This window comes from Ylistrum balloti, unplaced genomic scaffold, assembly GCF_031769215.1.
Source record: "Ylistrum balloti isolate Yb309-2 unplaced genomic scaffold, AGI_CSIRO_Ybal_v1 Utg369870, whole genome shotgun sequence".
Taxonomy (NCBI): domain Eukaryota; kingdom Metazoa; phylum Mollusca; class Bivalvia; order Pectinida; family Pectinidae; genus Ylistrum; species Ylistrum balloti.
The window spans coordinates 202,593-219,295 of NW_026782013.1; the positions used below are offsets into that span (position 1 = coordinate 202,593).

At 32.6% G+C, this 16,703-nt stretch overlaps 1 protein-coding gene across 1 annotated transcript; it reads right to left on the minus strand.

Annotated features, from left to right (window-relative positions):
• Positions 1-768: 768 nt before the first annotated feature.
• On the minus strand, positions 769-13,288 carry LOC132545978 (dual specificity mitogen-activated protein kinase kinase 4-like). The gene is made up of 12 exons (XM_060209661.1): positions 13,104-13,288; positions 10,550-10,661; positions 9,884-9,947; positions 9,110-9,223; positions 8,022-8,141; positions 4,788-4,907; positions 4,243-4,294; positions 3,462-3,589; positions 3,067-3,144; positions 2,625-2,770; positions 1,755-1,800; positions 769-1,497 (listed from the first exon to the last, which is right to left on the minus strand). The coding sequence occupies exons 1-12, from the start codon at positions 13,135-13,137 to the stop codon at positions 1,369-1,371; spliced, it is 1,143 nt and encodes a 380-aa protein (XP_060065644.1). The 5' UTR covers positions 13,138-13,288; the 3' UTR covers positions 769-1,368.
• Positions 13,289-16,703: the final 3,415 nt, after the last annotated feature.

The window sequence follows — 16,703 nt, forward strand, 5'->3', positions numbered from 1 at the left end:
AACAGGTGTAACGTAACCTTAAACTATGTCAGCTTCGTACAATAACATGCTGCCCTCCATGTAATGTAACCCTAAACTAGATAAATGTGTATTGTCATACAAACCTTCCCTTTAGTTTCCCCTATGAAATTCTACAATAAATTATATGAATGTACAACATAGGTATTTTGTAACAGTTTCACACAATTACTCCTATGGCATCAATCTTCCATATATTGCTGTCTATCAATAGTAAAGAATATCACGCAGTACTTCAAAAAGTGGAGCTTACCCACTATCCTCCACAATGCTAGTGCAAAACCCAAACACAAGTACACGCTGATGCTCACACGCACACCGATACACATATTCATAGCAACACAACACAATAACCCTATCACCACATGTCCAATGGATTTAGGCTTCTGTGAAACATGGAGCCAACAATGGCATAATGACGAAAAGATCGAAAATACTGCAATTACAGTTCATGCACACATAATGACATTTTCTAGGACTCCTCAGTTGTATTATCTCACTCATATCAACTCTGCAAATAAACAAGATGATTCTGTTGCTCTCAATTACATGAAAGCTAATTGTATTTTTCTGTCTCGCTTAACTAACAATACAACAATTGCATTTTTTAGCTCAACAATCAGCATATATTGGAAGCCATCTCCAATTCTCATACTTGCTTTGACATACAGTAAATTGTATTGATGGAAATTTTCTACAGATCTACAATTCTGTAAAAACTGTGTGACTGCTTACACAAAAATCCTTCATCTTAAAGATGTTAAAACTACATTTGATATAAGGCTGTATACCAGAACAATGTGATTCCGGGTGATATCCTACAGTAGCAGTCACACTTAAACTCATCTTGAGAGGTATACAGGTAACTAAAAGAACACCATGAAGATTTTAAAGAGATATGTGTATGAACGGTGGACCTTGTGCAGAGAACTATCAGATAGGATAAACAAGTAATGTGAAAGAACAGTCTGTCCTGACAATGGTAAGAGAGTTCAAAGTCTGTAAATCAACAGTGTCTCCTATCATACGAAATTTATAATTAAGAGCAATGCATGGTGTGTGGAGGAAAAGAATCGCCTAATTCTGCAATTTGTTGTAAAAAAATCTGCATAGGTGATCATGTATTCACTCTCTCACTGACTGATGTCACAAGTTTATCATCACACCAACTTCCAGTCTGTCTGTCCACCCAAACAGCCACAGCTAGAAAAACATACATGTCTACTGGGAGTCATCACGGTTAGGCAGACACAGATGACTGGTTGACTGTGTGTATATGTAGGGTGTACATCAGAACTGTGCACACCCTGCAAGTCCAAGAGTCTGTGTGTCCCAGGGCTAGGCCCAGTATCACGAGGAAGACAATGCATACTGTTGTTCTGTTTCATGAGCGCTATCGTTCATTTGGTCTTGTATACTACAAACATAACTTGCTACATCAACTTCTAACTCCTCGTAACGTTTTATAAACGGGTGCTCCTGCAAATGAATAAAAATATCAGAAATTATCTTTATAACAATAAAGCTTTTATTTTAAGTATAGAAGTAAACATGATTCATACTTATAGGAGAAATACAGCAAAGCTTATTTACATTATCAAGTCTCTTAATATAAAATTATAAAAATTCCACCAGAGAGAACACCTGTTTGTCCAGTTTAATAGAATGAGAATGTAGAATATGAGAATACTGGTGAAGGACATCAATATTTTCAAATAAACAATCTAAATACTCACAATTAATTTGTTGTATTTTGGTCGCTCCTTTTCATCCTTGGTTAAACTACAAAAAATAAGACAATACTATTAGCATAAGGTATACAATATCTTATTTACTATGAAAAGGCAATATTCCACAACACTGGCTGTAGTCAGTCATGTTTTTTAAACAGAAATGAAATTATTCAGACTTTTGTGACCATTCTGTTTGGGTAAGAGACAGGCATGAAGAGAATGGAATGAAAAATTTTGGTCTGCCGGAATATTAGACAACAAGTGGTCTATAGGGCCTGTATTGCTTACCTGTCTTTACTTGGCTGAAATTACTTCATCACAACTAAATGAAAATAAATTCTAAATTTCTAAGTGCACAAAATACAGTATATTTCCTGATTGGGCTCCAACCCTATGTCAGGGGGTCTGATAAAGAAAAATAGATGTATCAATACTGTAAATGTAGTAATATCCACTATACGCTTTTGCGCAAAGCTCTGGACAAAATTTAAATATGAAAAATACCAAAGGGCCGTAATTCCTAAATTAAGCAAAAGAGAGTGATGGTTCTTGTGCACTGTACCTCTCCTTGTTGAGATTTATCTACCTATGAAGTTTCATGTTAATACCTCTTATACTGATTGTGTTATGCTCCTGACAAAATTATGATGGACAGACGGAAAAACAGAAAGATGCAAGGACAGACTGACTAAGCAGCGACTATAAGCTCTCCCTTCAGCGAACATAATAAAATATGATTTTTTTTATAAATATCTGTCTTTTATGTTGATTTTGTATGGAACTGAAATGGAAGTCATTCCGTACATTAGGAAAAGGATAAAATATCTATCAGGAGATATATTTCCTTGTGAAATAGAAGAAAACCATAATTACCATGTGTTGAGGAAGTTTACAAAATCCTCTGAGAACCTGCCCTCTGTGCCTTTGAGTTGGGGAGGAGGACCTTGCACCACCTGTGTTAACTGGTCAAATACACTGTTCCACTTTGGGTACGGAAACTTCCCAGTAGCCAGCTCCATCTAATAATACAGTAATTATATAAATAGAAAAACAATATTTCAGCACTTACTCAGTTTCGTGGGATGATTTAGACAGCTGGCAGTGTTCAGCTTTTTTAAACTTTGCAAGACACTTACAATAAGAAGTGACTACATGCTTAATTAGATTCAAGACATATCATTTATGATCAAATTAATTCAACCAAAAAATAACAAAAAACATCAGCTGCAATGAAGAACATTAATGTTTGACCATGAAGATTATAATAACCAAGGACAAACTACTATCTTTCTGTATATGTAAGCAGTCAACTTACCAGTGTGATTCCTAGACTCCAAACATCTGAGCGAATGTCGTAACCTTTACTGGAGGCACGTGGATCTATTCTCTCTGGCTGTGATATGAAAATTACATAATTAGCTTTATTCTTTCAAAATACACAAATATTGATTTTTTTTAATAAGTTCATAAATGAGAATGATATTAACAAATTTTCATGGGTGAGATCTGTTTCAAATCATTGATCTTCTTTTTTTTTCTTCACAAAATTGTAAAATTAAGTATTAATGTCAACCTTTGTAGAAATAGGTATGGGTATATGAGTAATTTAACACTTCATAATAAAAAGTTCTGCTCAGTAGCAGTTGTTTGGATTTTAGAAAATTTTTAGAAAGAGTGTCCAGTGAACATGGAAACACAATCTCTACTCACTGCCATGTATGGCCGACAGCCAGCGTCTCGACTCTTGGCTATAGAGTCCACCAGCTGTCCACTGATACCAAAATCACAGAGTTTGATGTTGCCTTTACGATCTAACATTATGTTAGAAGGTTTTACATCTGTAAAATCAGGTTAGATAACAACATCAGCATAGTTTCTAAAATGATGAAATCTCTGTGCTTGAATAAACTACAGATACACGTGATATTCAATACATATCAGCTATCTAATGATAGTCATAAAACTATACACATGTTGATTGATTTTAAACAAATGGCCAATAGGTATCACATTACTAACTGTATATTTGGCTATGAAAACAGTTCCAATTGCTTGGGAAATCCAGAACCTTATGAAAGTTAGCCCTGTAATTTCAAGAACTATTATAGACAATTAAATACTTTTGGAGGTATCATACAGTTCCTCAAGGACAAGCCAAATAAATACTTATTTTTTTATCATCACAGAGTATTCCTAAAAATTGATTCCCGCAAAATCTCCCAAGCAAGCAATTTACTGGTGATATAGGCAGACGGTTGACAAAGCACTAAAATACAAGCTGTGGTAATTACCAGACAAGTTCATAATTATAAAAAGACACTGTTTCATCACGATATTTTACACAAAGTTTATTGTCAACTCATTTCAAAATGTTTTTGTATTATTTTATAAAGGTTTAGAAAAGGAAAGACAAATAGGTTTTCAATTTCTTCTGCAAAAAATGTTTGAAATGCAATGTCGGATATATCACACATTAAATATGCAAACTTACCTCTATGTATAATCTTCAAATTTTCTTTTAAATAATTCAATGCTTTCACAGTCTGAAAATAAAACACAATTGTAAAGTATAAAGAAGATGCTGTGAGGCCTAGAGAGTACACTGTTCTACTATTAGGTATACTGTTGTCACAAAGGCACAGAAGTAAGAAAAGATGAATAAGAATTATTATGAACTGTTGTAATCACAGTAATGAAAGTTTCTAATGAATTTACTTTGTAATAGATCTTAAATACTTTACACTTATAACCAGTTATTCACATTTAGTGAGGAATATTGGATAATTAATCTGTAGTCAAAACCATAGAGTTTTTCCGGACTAGTAGCATTATGTTAACTGAACAATGGGCAAAAGATGCTGCATGATTGCATGAAATTGATACATTATTAGATAATTCTACCCTAAACTCATCTAAAACCATAATGAAAAGACAGGAAACAACTTGTTACTATTTCATGTTTATGTCAGCATACATATTTATACAACATTGAAGATACAGCTATTCTGATCAATGAATTTCAGCACATATACTTACTGCTACTGTAATTTTTCCTAAGATGTCCTCTGGTATTGAACTGAATACGACACAGTAAATGTATTTATAAAATTTGTCTAAGGAAATATCCATCACTTCCATACATATCCAACAATCACCCTGCAAAAACAACAAAATAAAACAATTTATATTATCCTGTAAAACCTCAAAACAATATAATTTAAATTATCCTGTAAAATACCAAAATAATACAATTTATATTATCCTGTAAAACATCAAAATAATATAATTTATATTATCTTCTAAAACCTCAAAATAATATAATTTATATTATCTTCTAAAACCTCAAAATAATATAATTTATATTATCTTCTAAAACCTCAAAATAATACAAAATAATACAATTTATATTATCTTCTAAAACACCAAAATAATACAATTTATGTTATCTTCTAAAACACCAAAATAATACAATTTATATTATCTTCTAAAACCTCAAAATAATATAATTTATATTATCCTGTAAAATACCAAAATAATACAATTTATATTATCCTGTAAAACATCAAAATAATATAATTTATATTATCTTCTAAAACCTCAAAATAATATAATTTATATTATCTTCTAAAACCTCAAAATAATACAATTTATATTATCTTCTAAAACACCAAAATAATACAATTTATATTATCTTCTAAAACACCAAAATAATACAATTTATATTATCTTCTAAAACCTCAAAATAATACAATTTATATTATCTTCTAAAACCTCAAAATAATATAATTTATATTATCCTGTAAAATACCAAAATAAAACAATTTATATCAATCTGTTAATATCACAATACAATTACGCCTCTGGAATGATTAAGTAAAACCAACAAGTAGATGGAATACTACATTGGGTCATGATACAAAAGTAGAGCACAATTTGATGTCTATATCATCACACTTTATGCACATCAATTGTTGCCAACCTCTCATAGCAAAATATCTGGTCATGACCTTCTACAACAAGGGTGAAGGGTCAAAACATCCTTTTTTCACATTATTTTCCAGACATTTTTTCACTCAAACATGAAGATATAAAGCTGTACACAAATAATAGAACCACTTTTTATAATAATATAATTTACAGTACTTCATTTATTACATCTTGAATATACCATGTCTAGAGAAATAAACATATGAGACAGTTTATTATATGAAAGAATCATCATAAAAAAAATAAAAAAAGAAGCACTTTGTTCTGCCACACCTGGTTCTAATCTCATTCTCAAATATTTTTTCAATAAAAATGCTCTGAAACTGAAGATAAAAAATACTGGATATTTCTTGTGGGAAACGTTCAAAACATTTTGTACATATTTTCCCAATTCAGCAATGATCTGTTACTTACATGGCATTATCTCACAAGACAAACTATCAACATGTGTTGCCATAATCTTATAAACTACATATTTTGATAAATCTTAGTCTGTAATGAAGATTTCCATACACTACATAAGTCACTTCATTTTAGCTACTCCAAAATATCTTTACATGAACTTGAACTATCTTATTTCTTCAAATTGCTAACTTCAGAAGGCTCACAATGTGATCATTCACAACTGGAAATGTCGACATCTACAATATGCATCAAACTAACAATTAACTCACCAAATATAAATATCTTTTAACTCAGTTTATGCTGTTGTATGTAGCCTGATCATACACTAGACATACTGTTCACAGCATGGTATATAGACTTGCTCTATGTACTTTCCTTTGTAACAATAATATACTTGTCTTGCTCAATCACACAACTGATCACTACCTTTTTACATGCACAGACAACAAGAGTTTAGTTGATGTCCAAGTGTCTTTCTGTAATGTTTTTAAGTGTAAATCTTTAAGTGTTCAAAAGCAAGTTCTCTTTAAAGAAAAACATAGGTTACTATAAAACCTGACCAGGATAAATGAGTTGGTTAACCTGGCTAGTGTAAATAACAGGTTGGCCCATGATATCAGGTGCATTGGTAATGCTGCATATGTTGTGTGTGTGCTTTCATCAATTAAATACAATATTATAAAGACAAGCAGACTAATCTAACTGTCCTTACATCTTTAGCTAGAATTAAGAAATTATGACCATATCATAAACTAAATTTTGTACTTGCAAATACAGGGGACCCTGATTAATATCATGTTCCATTTGTCAGGGGGAATGTGATATTAAGCAGAACATGACATTAACTACTGATATGTTTTCTTCTAAATCTGAAAATTAGTTTTATTATATGTTTGCAGACACTTTACTTGTAATTTGATTTTGTTTTTCCCATAAAAACAGTGATTGTTCTTGACCTTTCCTTGTTTATTCTTCGAAACATCTAATCTCCTATCATAAATTATTGTGACCCATCATATGGCACAATTTACCCGTGGTCAAATTTGTGACACTACAGTGTCATCAGCTCATGTTTTGTTCATCCATTATTGTATAGACTTTATAAAAGACCATCCTTGCAAAGTTGATATATATACAGCGTGCATCTCTGCGACTTTGATAAACTGTGGAGTTCTGAGGATCGCTACTTGAGCATTGCCGACAAATATAGCCAAACTGTTTACATTTGAAATGCTATGTTTTCATTGTTACATTAGTGGTTATTTTAAACTGCCAATCAGATGTCATGAAACATGGCATAGGGAAAACCCAATTTCAGAACATTTTACAGTCACTTTACCGGTGTCAGTGATTAGGCCTAATCTAGACCGTATTTTGTGAAACTTCAAGTTCAAATCAATTAACTAAGCATCTCAAACTTTGTATCAGAAATGTGTTTTTCTCATAAATTCAAAGATGGCGACATTCCTAATAACAACATTGACATGCCATGATTTGGTGTCCCATGGGTCATTGTACAAAGAAACAAAACAAACAAAAGTTATCATGAATTACTCTTCATGGTTGATTATTTTCTGAAATGTCTTCAGTAAAAAGACCTTTTTTTGTTTGGAAATTGAGCCTGGTTTGTTCATTTTAAAGAAGTTTCTACAGCATGTCAGACATGTCGGATAACTTAGTAGCATGGTGCCCACTACAACATTTATTGTTATACTGTGACAAGTGACAAAATGAAAATAAGTGATATTATCAGATGTTAGGTTACACAGAATATATAGGAAAAAAAATTTTTTTCATGAAAATGTGATATTAACAGGAAAGTGACATTAACAAATGTGACATTAAGTGGGTTCCACTGTACATTAATGTATAACAAACCTCTTTAAACAGGGCTCCATAAAACTGTACAATAAAGGGACAGTCGTTACTCCGCATAACAACCTCCAGATCCATCAGCAGTTGTTTCTGTTCCCGTTCATCTACAGTGGAGCGTATCCGCTAGCAAAAAAAAACACATTCATCAGTTCAATGTAAATCTTTTTCAAATATTTGATAAATCATAGAAGCATATATTCTACCAAACATCAGCTGTATACAGTGCCAGCAGGTTTGGAACATGCTATGGTAACACTGTCATTGTTACCTCATGATTCCAACAAATATGTTTACCTATACTGGTACAGGTATTTTGGCACCACGGCAGAATTTCACTCATTTTCCCCAAGGCGCTACCCCACAAATTGATAACAATAGTGTGCTGTTGTTTACTCCATATTACAAGATTAATTAATGACTGGACACAGATTTAAGTTCAATTGTGTACTTACAAGCCATGATATTTAATCAACAGCAATAATAAAATGTTAACTTATGTTCATTATCGCCTTTGCAGTAACAGTATATAGTGAATGGTATAATTCATGAAATTTTTATTCTTCTAAAACACTTGTAATATTACTCTTATCACTCTTTTTACAATGACTATAACATGTGACGACCACTTCACTGCTGTGCTGTGTTTCATTTAAAACTGATTTGTCAAAAAATTTTTACATGGAAGTACATGTACAAGTATGCATGCTCTATTTCTGGTTAATTTCTGTTTAAGAATCATTTTTTCTTTCATGAATGAGAACATTTTGTATTTATTAACAGAAATTTTTCTTCGCACTTTTTAGTACTTGCTGTGTTTATTGAGGTAAAAATATGTAATAGTAATGAACTTAAATATAACTTATGATTCAAAGTATGGGTTTTTTGCCTGTCCTTTGAACTGTGAAACATCAAAGTTTGACTGTATTCTTGTCCTTAATTATAATATCCTTTATGTCACATGGTACATGATATCTCATACGAAAAAGAATCAGTATTATTCTACCAATAAACATATATGAAATTTTAAAAGCTGTAAACACATTTTAAAAATGGCTGAACAATCACACTTCCACACACACACTGATACTCACCTTGACAGCCATCACAGTACTGCTAACTTCGTGGACCATTTTTGTGACGTAACCATAATTTCCTCTTCCTATTTCAACTAATTCTTTTAAATCATCGGCGGTAAAATCATATGTCTGCGAAAAAGGACATCATTATTGGAAAACCTGACATGCCACCAAAATAAAATATACAAACTTTTGCCAGAAAAAAAAATAAAATGAGAAAAGCTACACTCAACATAAAAAGAGTTATTTTTTTCTGTCCCAATGTACACAATACACTTTTTCAAACATATTATAAAATTCCCTCACAAAAATATAGTTTGATACTCCTTATGAACAATTCACGCTGAAATTCAAACAAATGTGACAACTTTCTTGGCATTTACTACAACCATTGTAATGAGTAAAAACTCCATCTTGTTATACTTGATGAAAATCTTACAATTACTTGTACCATCTTATGTAAACATTAAAGTAAAATTTGCAGGATTTTTCAGTACCCCAATTTTTATTTCAATGGCACCAGGAAATCTTGAGAAGTTTCAAATGTGTTTTTCAAAATGGCAGCCATATAATACCAAGCACTGACTGAAAAAGAATAACACTTTTTCAGGACTCTCTCAGAATCAGTTCCGGCAATTTTCAACTCAATCCCACAGGTGGAACTTAAAAAGTTGAAAATGGAAAAAGTTTATGCATGAAAGGCAGCAGAAAGAGGACAGCACATGACGACAGATCAGGTGACCTAAATAAAAAATCACATTGACCAATATGTTGGAAGTTCCTACTGACCTTATCTCCTATTTGTAATTTTCCTGTTGTCTGTAGCATGTGTGATCTTACATTCATCCTTTCCCTGAAATAAAGACAATACTTTTCTGTACAGTTCTGCTAAGTTACAAATGTAATTTTACATGAAAAAATAATCATCATATTTATCAAGTAACAATGCCATGCCTGGTAATATACCCATTCAACAGCTTTTACTGTTCGGTAAATATTCCATTTCATTGCCCAGCAATAGACCTACCCCCTTAGTAAAGGATAAATAAAGTAGTTTTGCATAATATTTGTCAGGTAAGTAAATGTTAATTATATATAGTGTTGTATGTGTACCTAACTTTGATACCTAGGTTCTTTTTTAAATTGAACCAAATAAATCAGAACTCTATTCCGTTTTAAGTAAAAGCATCTATATTATCATATACAATGTATAGACTAGCGAAAAAACCCTTAAGAGATGAAAAACATTTTTTCACTGGATTTACAAATGTATATAATGTTTATGCCATGTACCTTATCCCCAACGTTTAGTAGCTGGGCAAGTGCCTAATACAACAAAAATATATGTGGCAGGTGTATTCAGAAAATGGCAGTGCCAGTTGCAGGATAAATATATATCTATGTCTGGTACCCTAATAGGTAGTAGAGAGTTGCTTCCTCTCCGTGTTTACATACCTCTGTGTTTGGTAACCTAACAGATCCAACTGGGATATTGGATTCTGTACCTGTGGCTGTTGTGGTCTGTTGTTTTCTGGTGTAAAACTGATCAGCAGCTTTTTTCGTAGCTCTGAAATAACAACAAGTATTTTGAATTCATCACTTATAAAACAGTTAAAACAGCACAGTTTTACTATTGATGGTTATAAATTTGAAGTGTGTAATAATTGCTCATCAACACAGATAAATTTACAGATGTAGATTGAATGAAAAAGCAAGGTGTGTCGAGTATAGTTGTAAAGCTTTACATTCAGATCTCCCAGAGTTATTTCTTTTCATTCAGCTGATGGGGGCTGACAAAGCTATTTATAGCACTTCGGTAAGTTTTAACTATGCATTTTACAATAGTACATATGCAATGTGTGTTATACCATTATCAAAACCCTGTGCGAACATTTTCCATATCATCATATTAATTCCTTGTATTGGAATTTCAGATTCTAATAAGACTTAAGATTAACGTAGCTGTTACTACAACAGTATATCTAACATGGCCTTCTAAATGTAATGACCTGTATAGAAAACTTCACAATCTTTAATAAATAACAAATTCCTAATGGATTCAGTCATAGTCATAATACCTAACATTATACACTAGAACTCCATCAAGGAAGGTAAAGACAAATTAAAAGAAATAGAAAATGGAGCATCAACATCTGGATTCCATGGTTTGATTATTAGTTTACATGTTTCGGCTAGCTCGACTTGTCATCATCAAAGCAATGGTATTAATATTTACATAGCTAAGATTAAAATCACATCTTAGTCGTGACATAATTATAATATTAGGTATGAACATAGTCACACAAGGATAGTCCGAAATACATAGAGGAAATCCCATAGCAGTTTTTATTGGCTCTGCTGCAAAACACTTTCACAAAGAAACTGATCATATCACTGAAACTTAAACCTGACATGTTACATACATGGGAGAGAAAATGCAACAGATGAGGATTCATGATCTTATACCAAATTCAGATAATCGTAAAAACAATGAGCTACTTGGTAACTGGAATCATCTACTCATGTCCAGTTATATGTTTCTCTTCTGTTACCTCCCTCTTTTTCTCATCCAAGTCTTTGCTCCCCCAAAAAATGTTGTATGTCTGCTGCCAAGATTGATTGATATTCTGTACTTAATGTTGGTTAAAACATCACTGGGAAACAGGATTGAACCAGACTAGATTAAGACAGAATAAATGCTCTGACTAAGTACATGATGATATATACCAGGTCAATGATATATTCAGGTCCTAGATCTGGCCTAGCCCAATGACAATATCTTTTCAATTTTAAGTACATGATGATATGTACCAGTCAATGATATATTCAGGTCCTAGATTTGGCCTAGCCCAATGACAATATCTTTTTGATTTTAAGTACATGATGATATGTACTAAGTCAACAGTATATCCAAGCCCTAGATCTAACTTAGCCCTATAGCAATATCTTTTTTAATTTTGGTAAAAATGATTCAAAATATATAAATATTCATGTATAACAATCAAATGCAAGTACACAATTATCACTTATTTGTAAAAACCTGCTCCTTTAGATCTCTACAAACTCTGGGAAGATTCTTTAAAATGATTAGCGGAGTCAAACATAGTACTACACATATGTAACTTTTTAAAAAAATTATGATCCATTGATTAAGACAGAGATTTATTTACAATCACAGACAAGTTATAAACATCTGCATATGTTACATGAACAACACTGAAATTGAAAATTTGATAAGACAATAAGAATAAATTCTGTGTATTTTGATCAGTTTACAAGCTTCTATTCTGTGACAAGGTGATGATTTTTGTATGTTGGTATAGTCAATCAGGGTTCATGTAAGCACTAATATGTTTAAAACATGTATGTTTATTTGTTCTTTTTAATGAAGAAAAAGATTCTTATAAGTGACCTCTACTATCATTGCACTGATACCTTATACCTTGCTTCTATTATCTCTGTTACTTACTAAAGCTTTTATTTGTGATCTCATATCTGTGCATTAGTATTGGATATTAAGTCTGCAGTGAAAGACATAAAACTATGTTATTTATCAGTATTGTGTATGACTATGTGACATCGTGTCCAACATGGTTTTATAGATGTGACACTCCGCCTATAGAGTGACTGGGTACAAATAAAATATTTTACTATTAAATTCAAAGTAACTTGAACTCAGTTCTAGAACCAACATATAATATCCACTTTACTGAAACTGATAACGACTGTGACATTTCTATAAAAAGAATATTGCATCGTGTTCTTTACTTCTGAATGTTTACAGAGATGTTTCGTATTCCTACTTTTTATTATTCGAACTTCCTTGTAGAATATCAAGACCAGTACAAGCCTAATTACGATTTGTCACCGACTTCATTCATAAAATGTGTGTGTATAAAGTAGTAACATTAGTTGAGTAACATTGCTGTGAAGTCATACATCTCAATGAGTCACAGATCTTAAAATAGCGATCCCAATTCAACGGATTCCCAGTTGTTTTTCTATGTACCTTGATTACCACTTGGCTTTTCAGGAGCCGCCATCTTGAAAAGTGGCCGAAATCGTTTGGCCCTTCCCTCTCCTCTCTCACGGTTGTTTACGGGTGGTCCTTCTAGTATCAGATCCCTCAGATTGAGTCCACTGAACAGCAATCAACGCGGGCTTATAGGAAATCGTATTCGGTACTGATGTTCATTGCTTCTGGATGACTCATCTATATGAGAAACCTACTCGGAAAATCCCTGTGACGTCATTATTTTTGGACGAGTTCATCGACGTGATTTCCGGAAACAGCCGAATGCCACGCACCTGCTTGTATTTTTAACCTGTTTTACCCTAACGCAATCAACGTTGTCATTACTTAACCACAGATGCGTGCTTCGTTCAAGTTACGTGTTCATTCGGTTGATTCCGTCGAACGCCCACCACCACAGCTATACAAAGTAATTTAAGTGTGTTATTTTTTTGCCAACTAAGTAATGTGTAATGTAACAGAATAACAAAAGGGCAGATATTGTTGGTAAAACATCCATATGTTCATGCCTTCATTTTTTTCACACGAGTACGGGTAGTCCAGTTCATGCTTTTCAAAACAAATGAAATTCAATAATGGTTTAAGCAGGGACGTATAATACGTCCCTGGTTTAAGTCATGCATTTATACACAGATTCACAAACATCATATATCAGAGACACACGCTGATTATTACGCAGATACAACAATACGGTTTTTGATAATTTGTTTTACAGAAAGTTGACATATCATTATTGAAGCTTTCACCTTGTTTTAATTCCCAATACAAATTGTTTAACAATTAGTGTAAAAATATTTTGAAATAAAATACTGTTTATACTAAATATAATATAATGTACATTGATTACGATGAAGACAGTCGAGTGTCGCACATTTTATATCTTACAACACTTGTTGTGGTTGGGGAAAAATCAAGGCTGATTTTCTGAAGACAGTCTTGAACTTAATTGACCCTACAATTTTAAAACTCGAACTTGTTCGAAATTGTCCTTTATAAGTGTGTGAATTTGATCAAAATCCTTCCAAGAACGGAGCCGCTTCTAAACAGAGTAACGATGACCTTGGCCTTCAACCTAGAACCCTGAAAATCGAAATACAGGTATAATAACCCTTGACCACAATTACCCAGAAGAACTCAAATGATATATCATTGTAAATCATAAATGTATGAAATTTAATATTTAAAAAAAAAGTCGAGGAATGATGATGCGTGAGTATACTTACATGGATAAGTGTTATGTTACAACGTATGTTCGGGCAACGTCCCGATGTCTCCAACATTTGTCGGGAAGGGATAATGTTGGAAATATTGATATAGGTATATTAATGTTAATCATTGTATATGTCTACTCTTACGAAGATAAAAAGAAAAAGTAACAAATACGAATGATAAACAAACACACAAGTACAAAATTAAAAATAGAGTTGGACATTTAGATACAGATACAGATAGCGCAGCTGCATTGCTGGCCATCACACCGGATACTCGATAGCCTCCAGAAAGTTCTGTTGTTTTCAGCGCATCTCATCGTTATACAGATTATTCAATCCCCGAGGGCCTTTTTTCAAAGCGAAAAGATATTGAAACAAAAATAGTTCATTCCTATTTCTCCGCAATAGTAATGACCTAATAAACGCTATCTTATTTAAAGTCTTGCATTTGTTTAGTAAAAATCTTTAGTCTTATTACGAAAAAATTTAAATAGTGATTTTGCCCCCTTTTTATGTGAGACTTATTCCAGTTCTTTCTCACAATGGGGTAACTTGGGCTTTACATGATTTTCAGTTTTTTGTTGTTGACAAGGACATCAGTTTGAACAAGGAAAATATCAAATTATCCCCACCCCTATCCTAACCCTTCCCATGCCTTCACAACGTCTCCCTTCTTTTTAGCCATTATTGTACTATAATAACATAAAAGTGGGAAATACGACAGAGGAATATATTTCATCAAATAATGTTTTTTGTCTTTTGAAGGATTCAAGGCAAAATATCATTCAACTCTCGTGGTATTAATGCATTTTAAGCGTATTACAATCTTATTAGGGATAATATTGGAAATATTGATATAGGTATATAAATGTTAATCATTGTACATGTCTACTCTTACGAAGTATTGTTTTTCGGATATCTTAATATGAATCGGTAAAATGAAGGTTAACCAATAACTAGTCAGATGAAATGTCAGGAACAACGACAGAAAAAAAACCACAAGAAACACAGGAGAATGTTATGGTGTATGCGGAAGTGTTACAAGTCAGATAAAATTATAAAACTCTCAATGATTACAACCCAATCAAATGGTTTTTTTTAGAAATTCAATGAAATATAGCCCGGAAAATACATATCTCCTTGTTTATAATGGAAATGAATTTGATATCAAGTTCTTCAAATTCAATTTCTTTTATTACATTGAACTTTACCGCTCACCTGTATACACGCAAATGATAAAACCGGGCACGCGCGAACACAATAAAACTATATATAGATGATAAGCAAGCGTTGAAGGGGTCTGTGAGAGGAAACATTGTAGTCGCAACTATTGCGGACAATACCGCCATTATTCGGTTTAAAGTTTTGGACTTTTTTGATAAATGTATTCTCTGCATTAGTTACTCATATATATCTTAATTATGTATTAACAAAATCTTGACACAAGTTCGATTGTATTGGATTGAAATGTACAAACAAATAACAACCGAAAACCAATCCATTGTTAGCGAGTGACTGTCGATGCAGATGCTGCCTTAAGGGAGATAACTCCTCTACAACTACGTTGGAAACTGTTCTTCTTATTAAAAATGTGTGTGTACTGTTCGATATTAGTAGTTTTTGCGTCCTCATAATGTGTCGCAATAGATATACAAATGTACTTACAGGTATGCAATATCGACGGTATGGTACAGTTTTGGTACTGAATCCTAACAAGCAAATGTTCGTTGGATGCGCATAACTAGAATTGATATTATCATTGAAGTAATAACGACAGTACGGACGAGTAAATAGTCAAATTTGGAGGCAATCTGCCCTATTATTAAGAAAAAAATATATCACACAAGATACTTCATATACATAGATCATGAAACAAAGACAAAGTTATAGACTATAGAGGACGGTAGTTTAAATCTTCTATTTGATGATCACAATCTTTAATACAACAGCTTCAGATGGTGTTTTTGCTCCTCATAAGGGGTCCTAGTGTATCTGGTTTCATGGATATGACTTGAAAGATAATTCGATCTTATATAAAGGACTTTATTTGTGTGTAATTCACTGTATGTATAACTTCCAAAATATGTCACACAAAGAAGATTTGGTGTTCATTGAAAAATTGAAAATATGACTGGTATGACTGCATTCTAAATCCGAAACGGAATACTGTCATGACCCAATCATGAAGAAATTGGGGATGTTTCATCCATTCCGCTTGTCTCCGTAATGGAAATTCGCCGCCATCTCTCTATGTGCAAACCAAATTACGCACGATGCATGCCAAATACTGTAACCATCATCTGTAGCAGGTACTTGTAAAAAATCAATAATACGAAAAAAAAATCACTTCAAACAACCACTGGTA

What these genes read in the sequence shown, in the direction of transcription:
- LOC132545978 (XM_060209661.1), bottom strand. Translation starts at nt 13,137, where the DNA reads ATGGCGGCTCCTGAAAAGCCAAGTGGTAATCAAG. An exon ending in ATGGAGCCCTGTTTAAAGAG is followed by an intron (nt 4,908 to 8,021) that starts GTTTGTTATACA and finishes TTGTTTTTGCAG; the next exon opens with GGTGATTGTTGGATATGTAT. An exon ending in CAAAATACAACAAATTAATT is followed by an intron (nt 1,498 to 1,754) that starts GTGAGTATTTAG and finishes ATTCATTTGCAG; the next exon opens with GAGCACCCGTTTATAAAACG.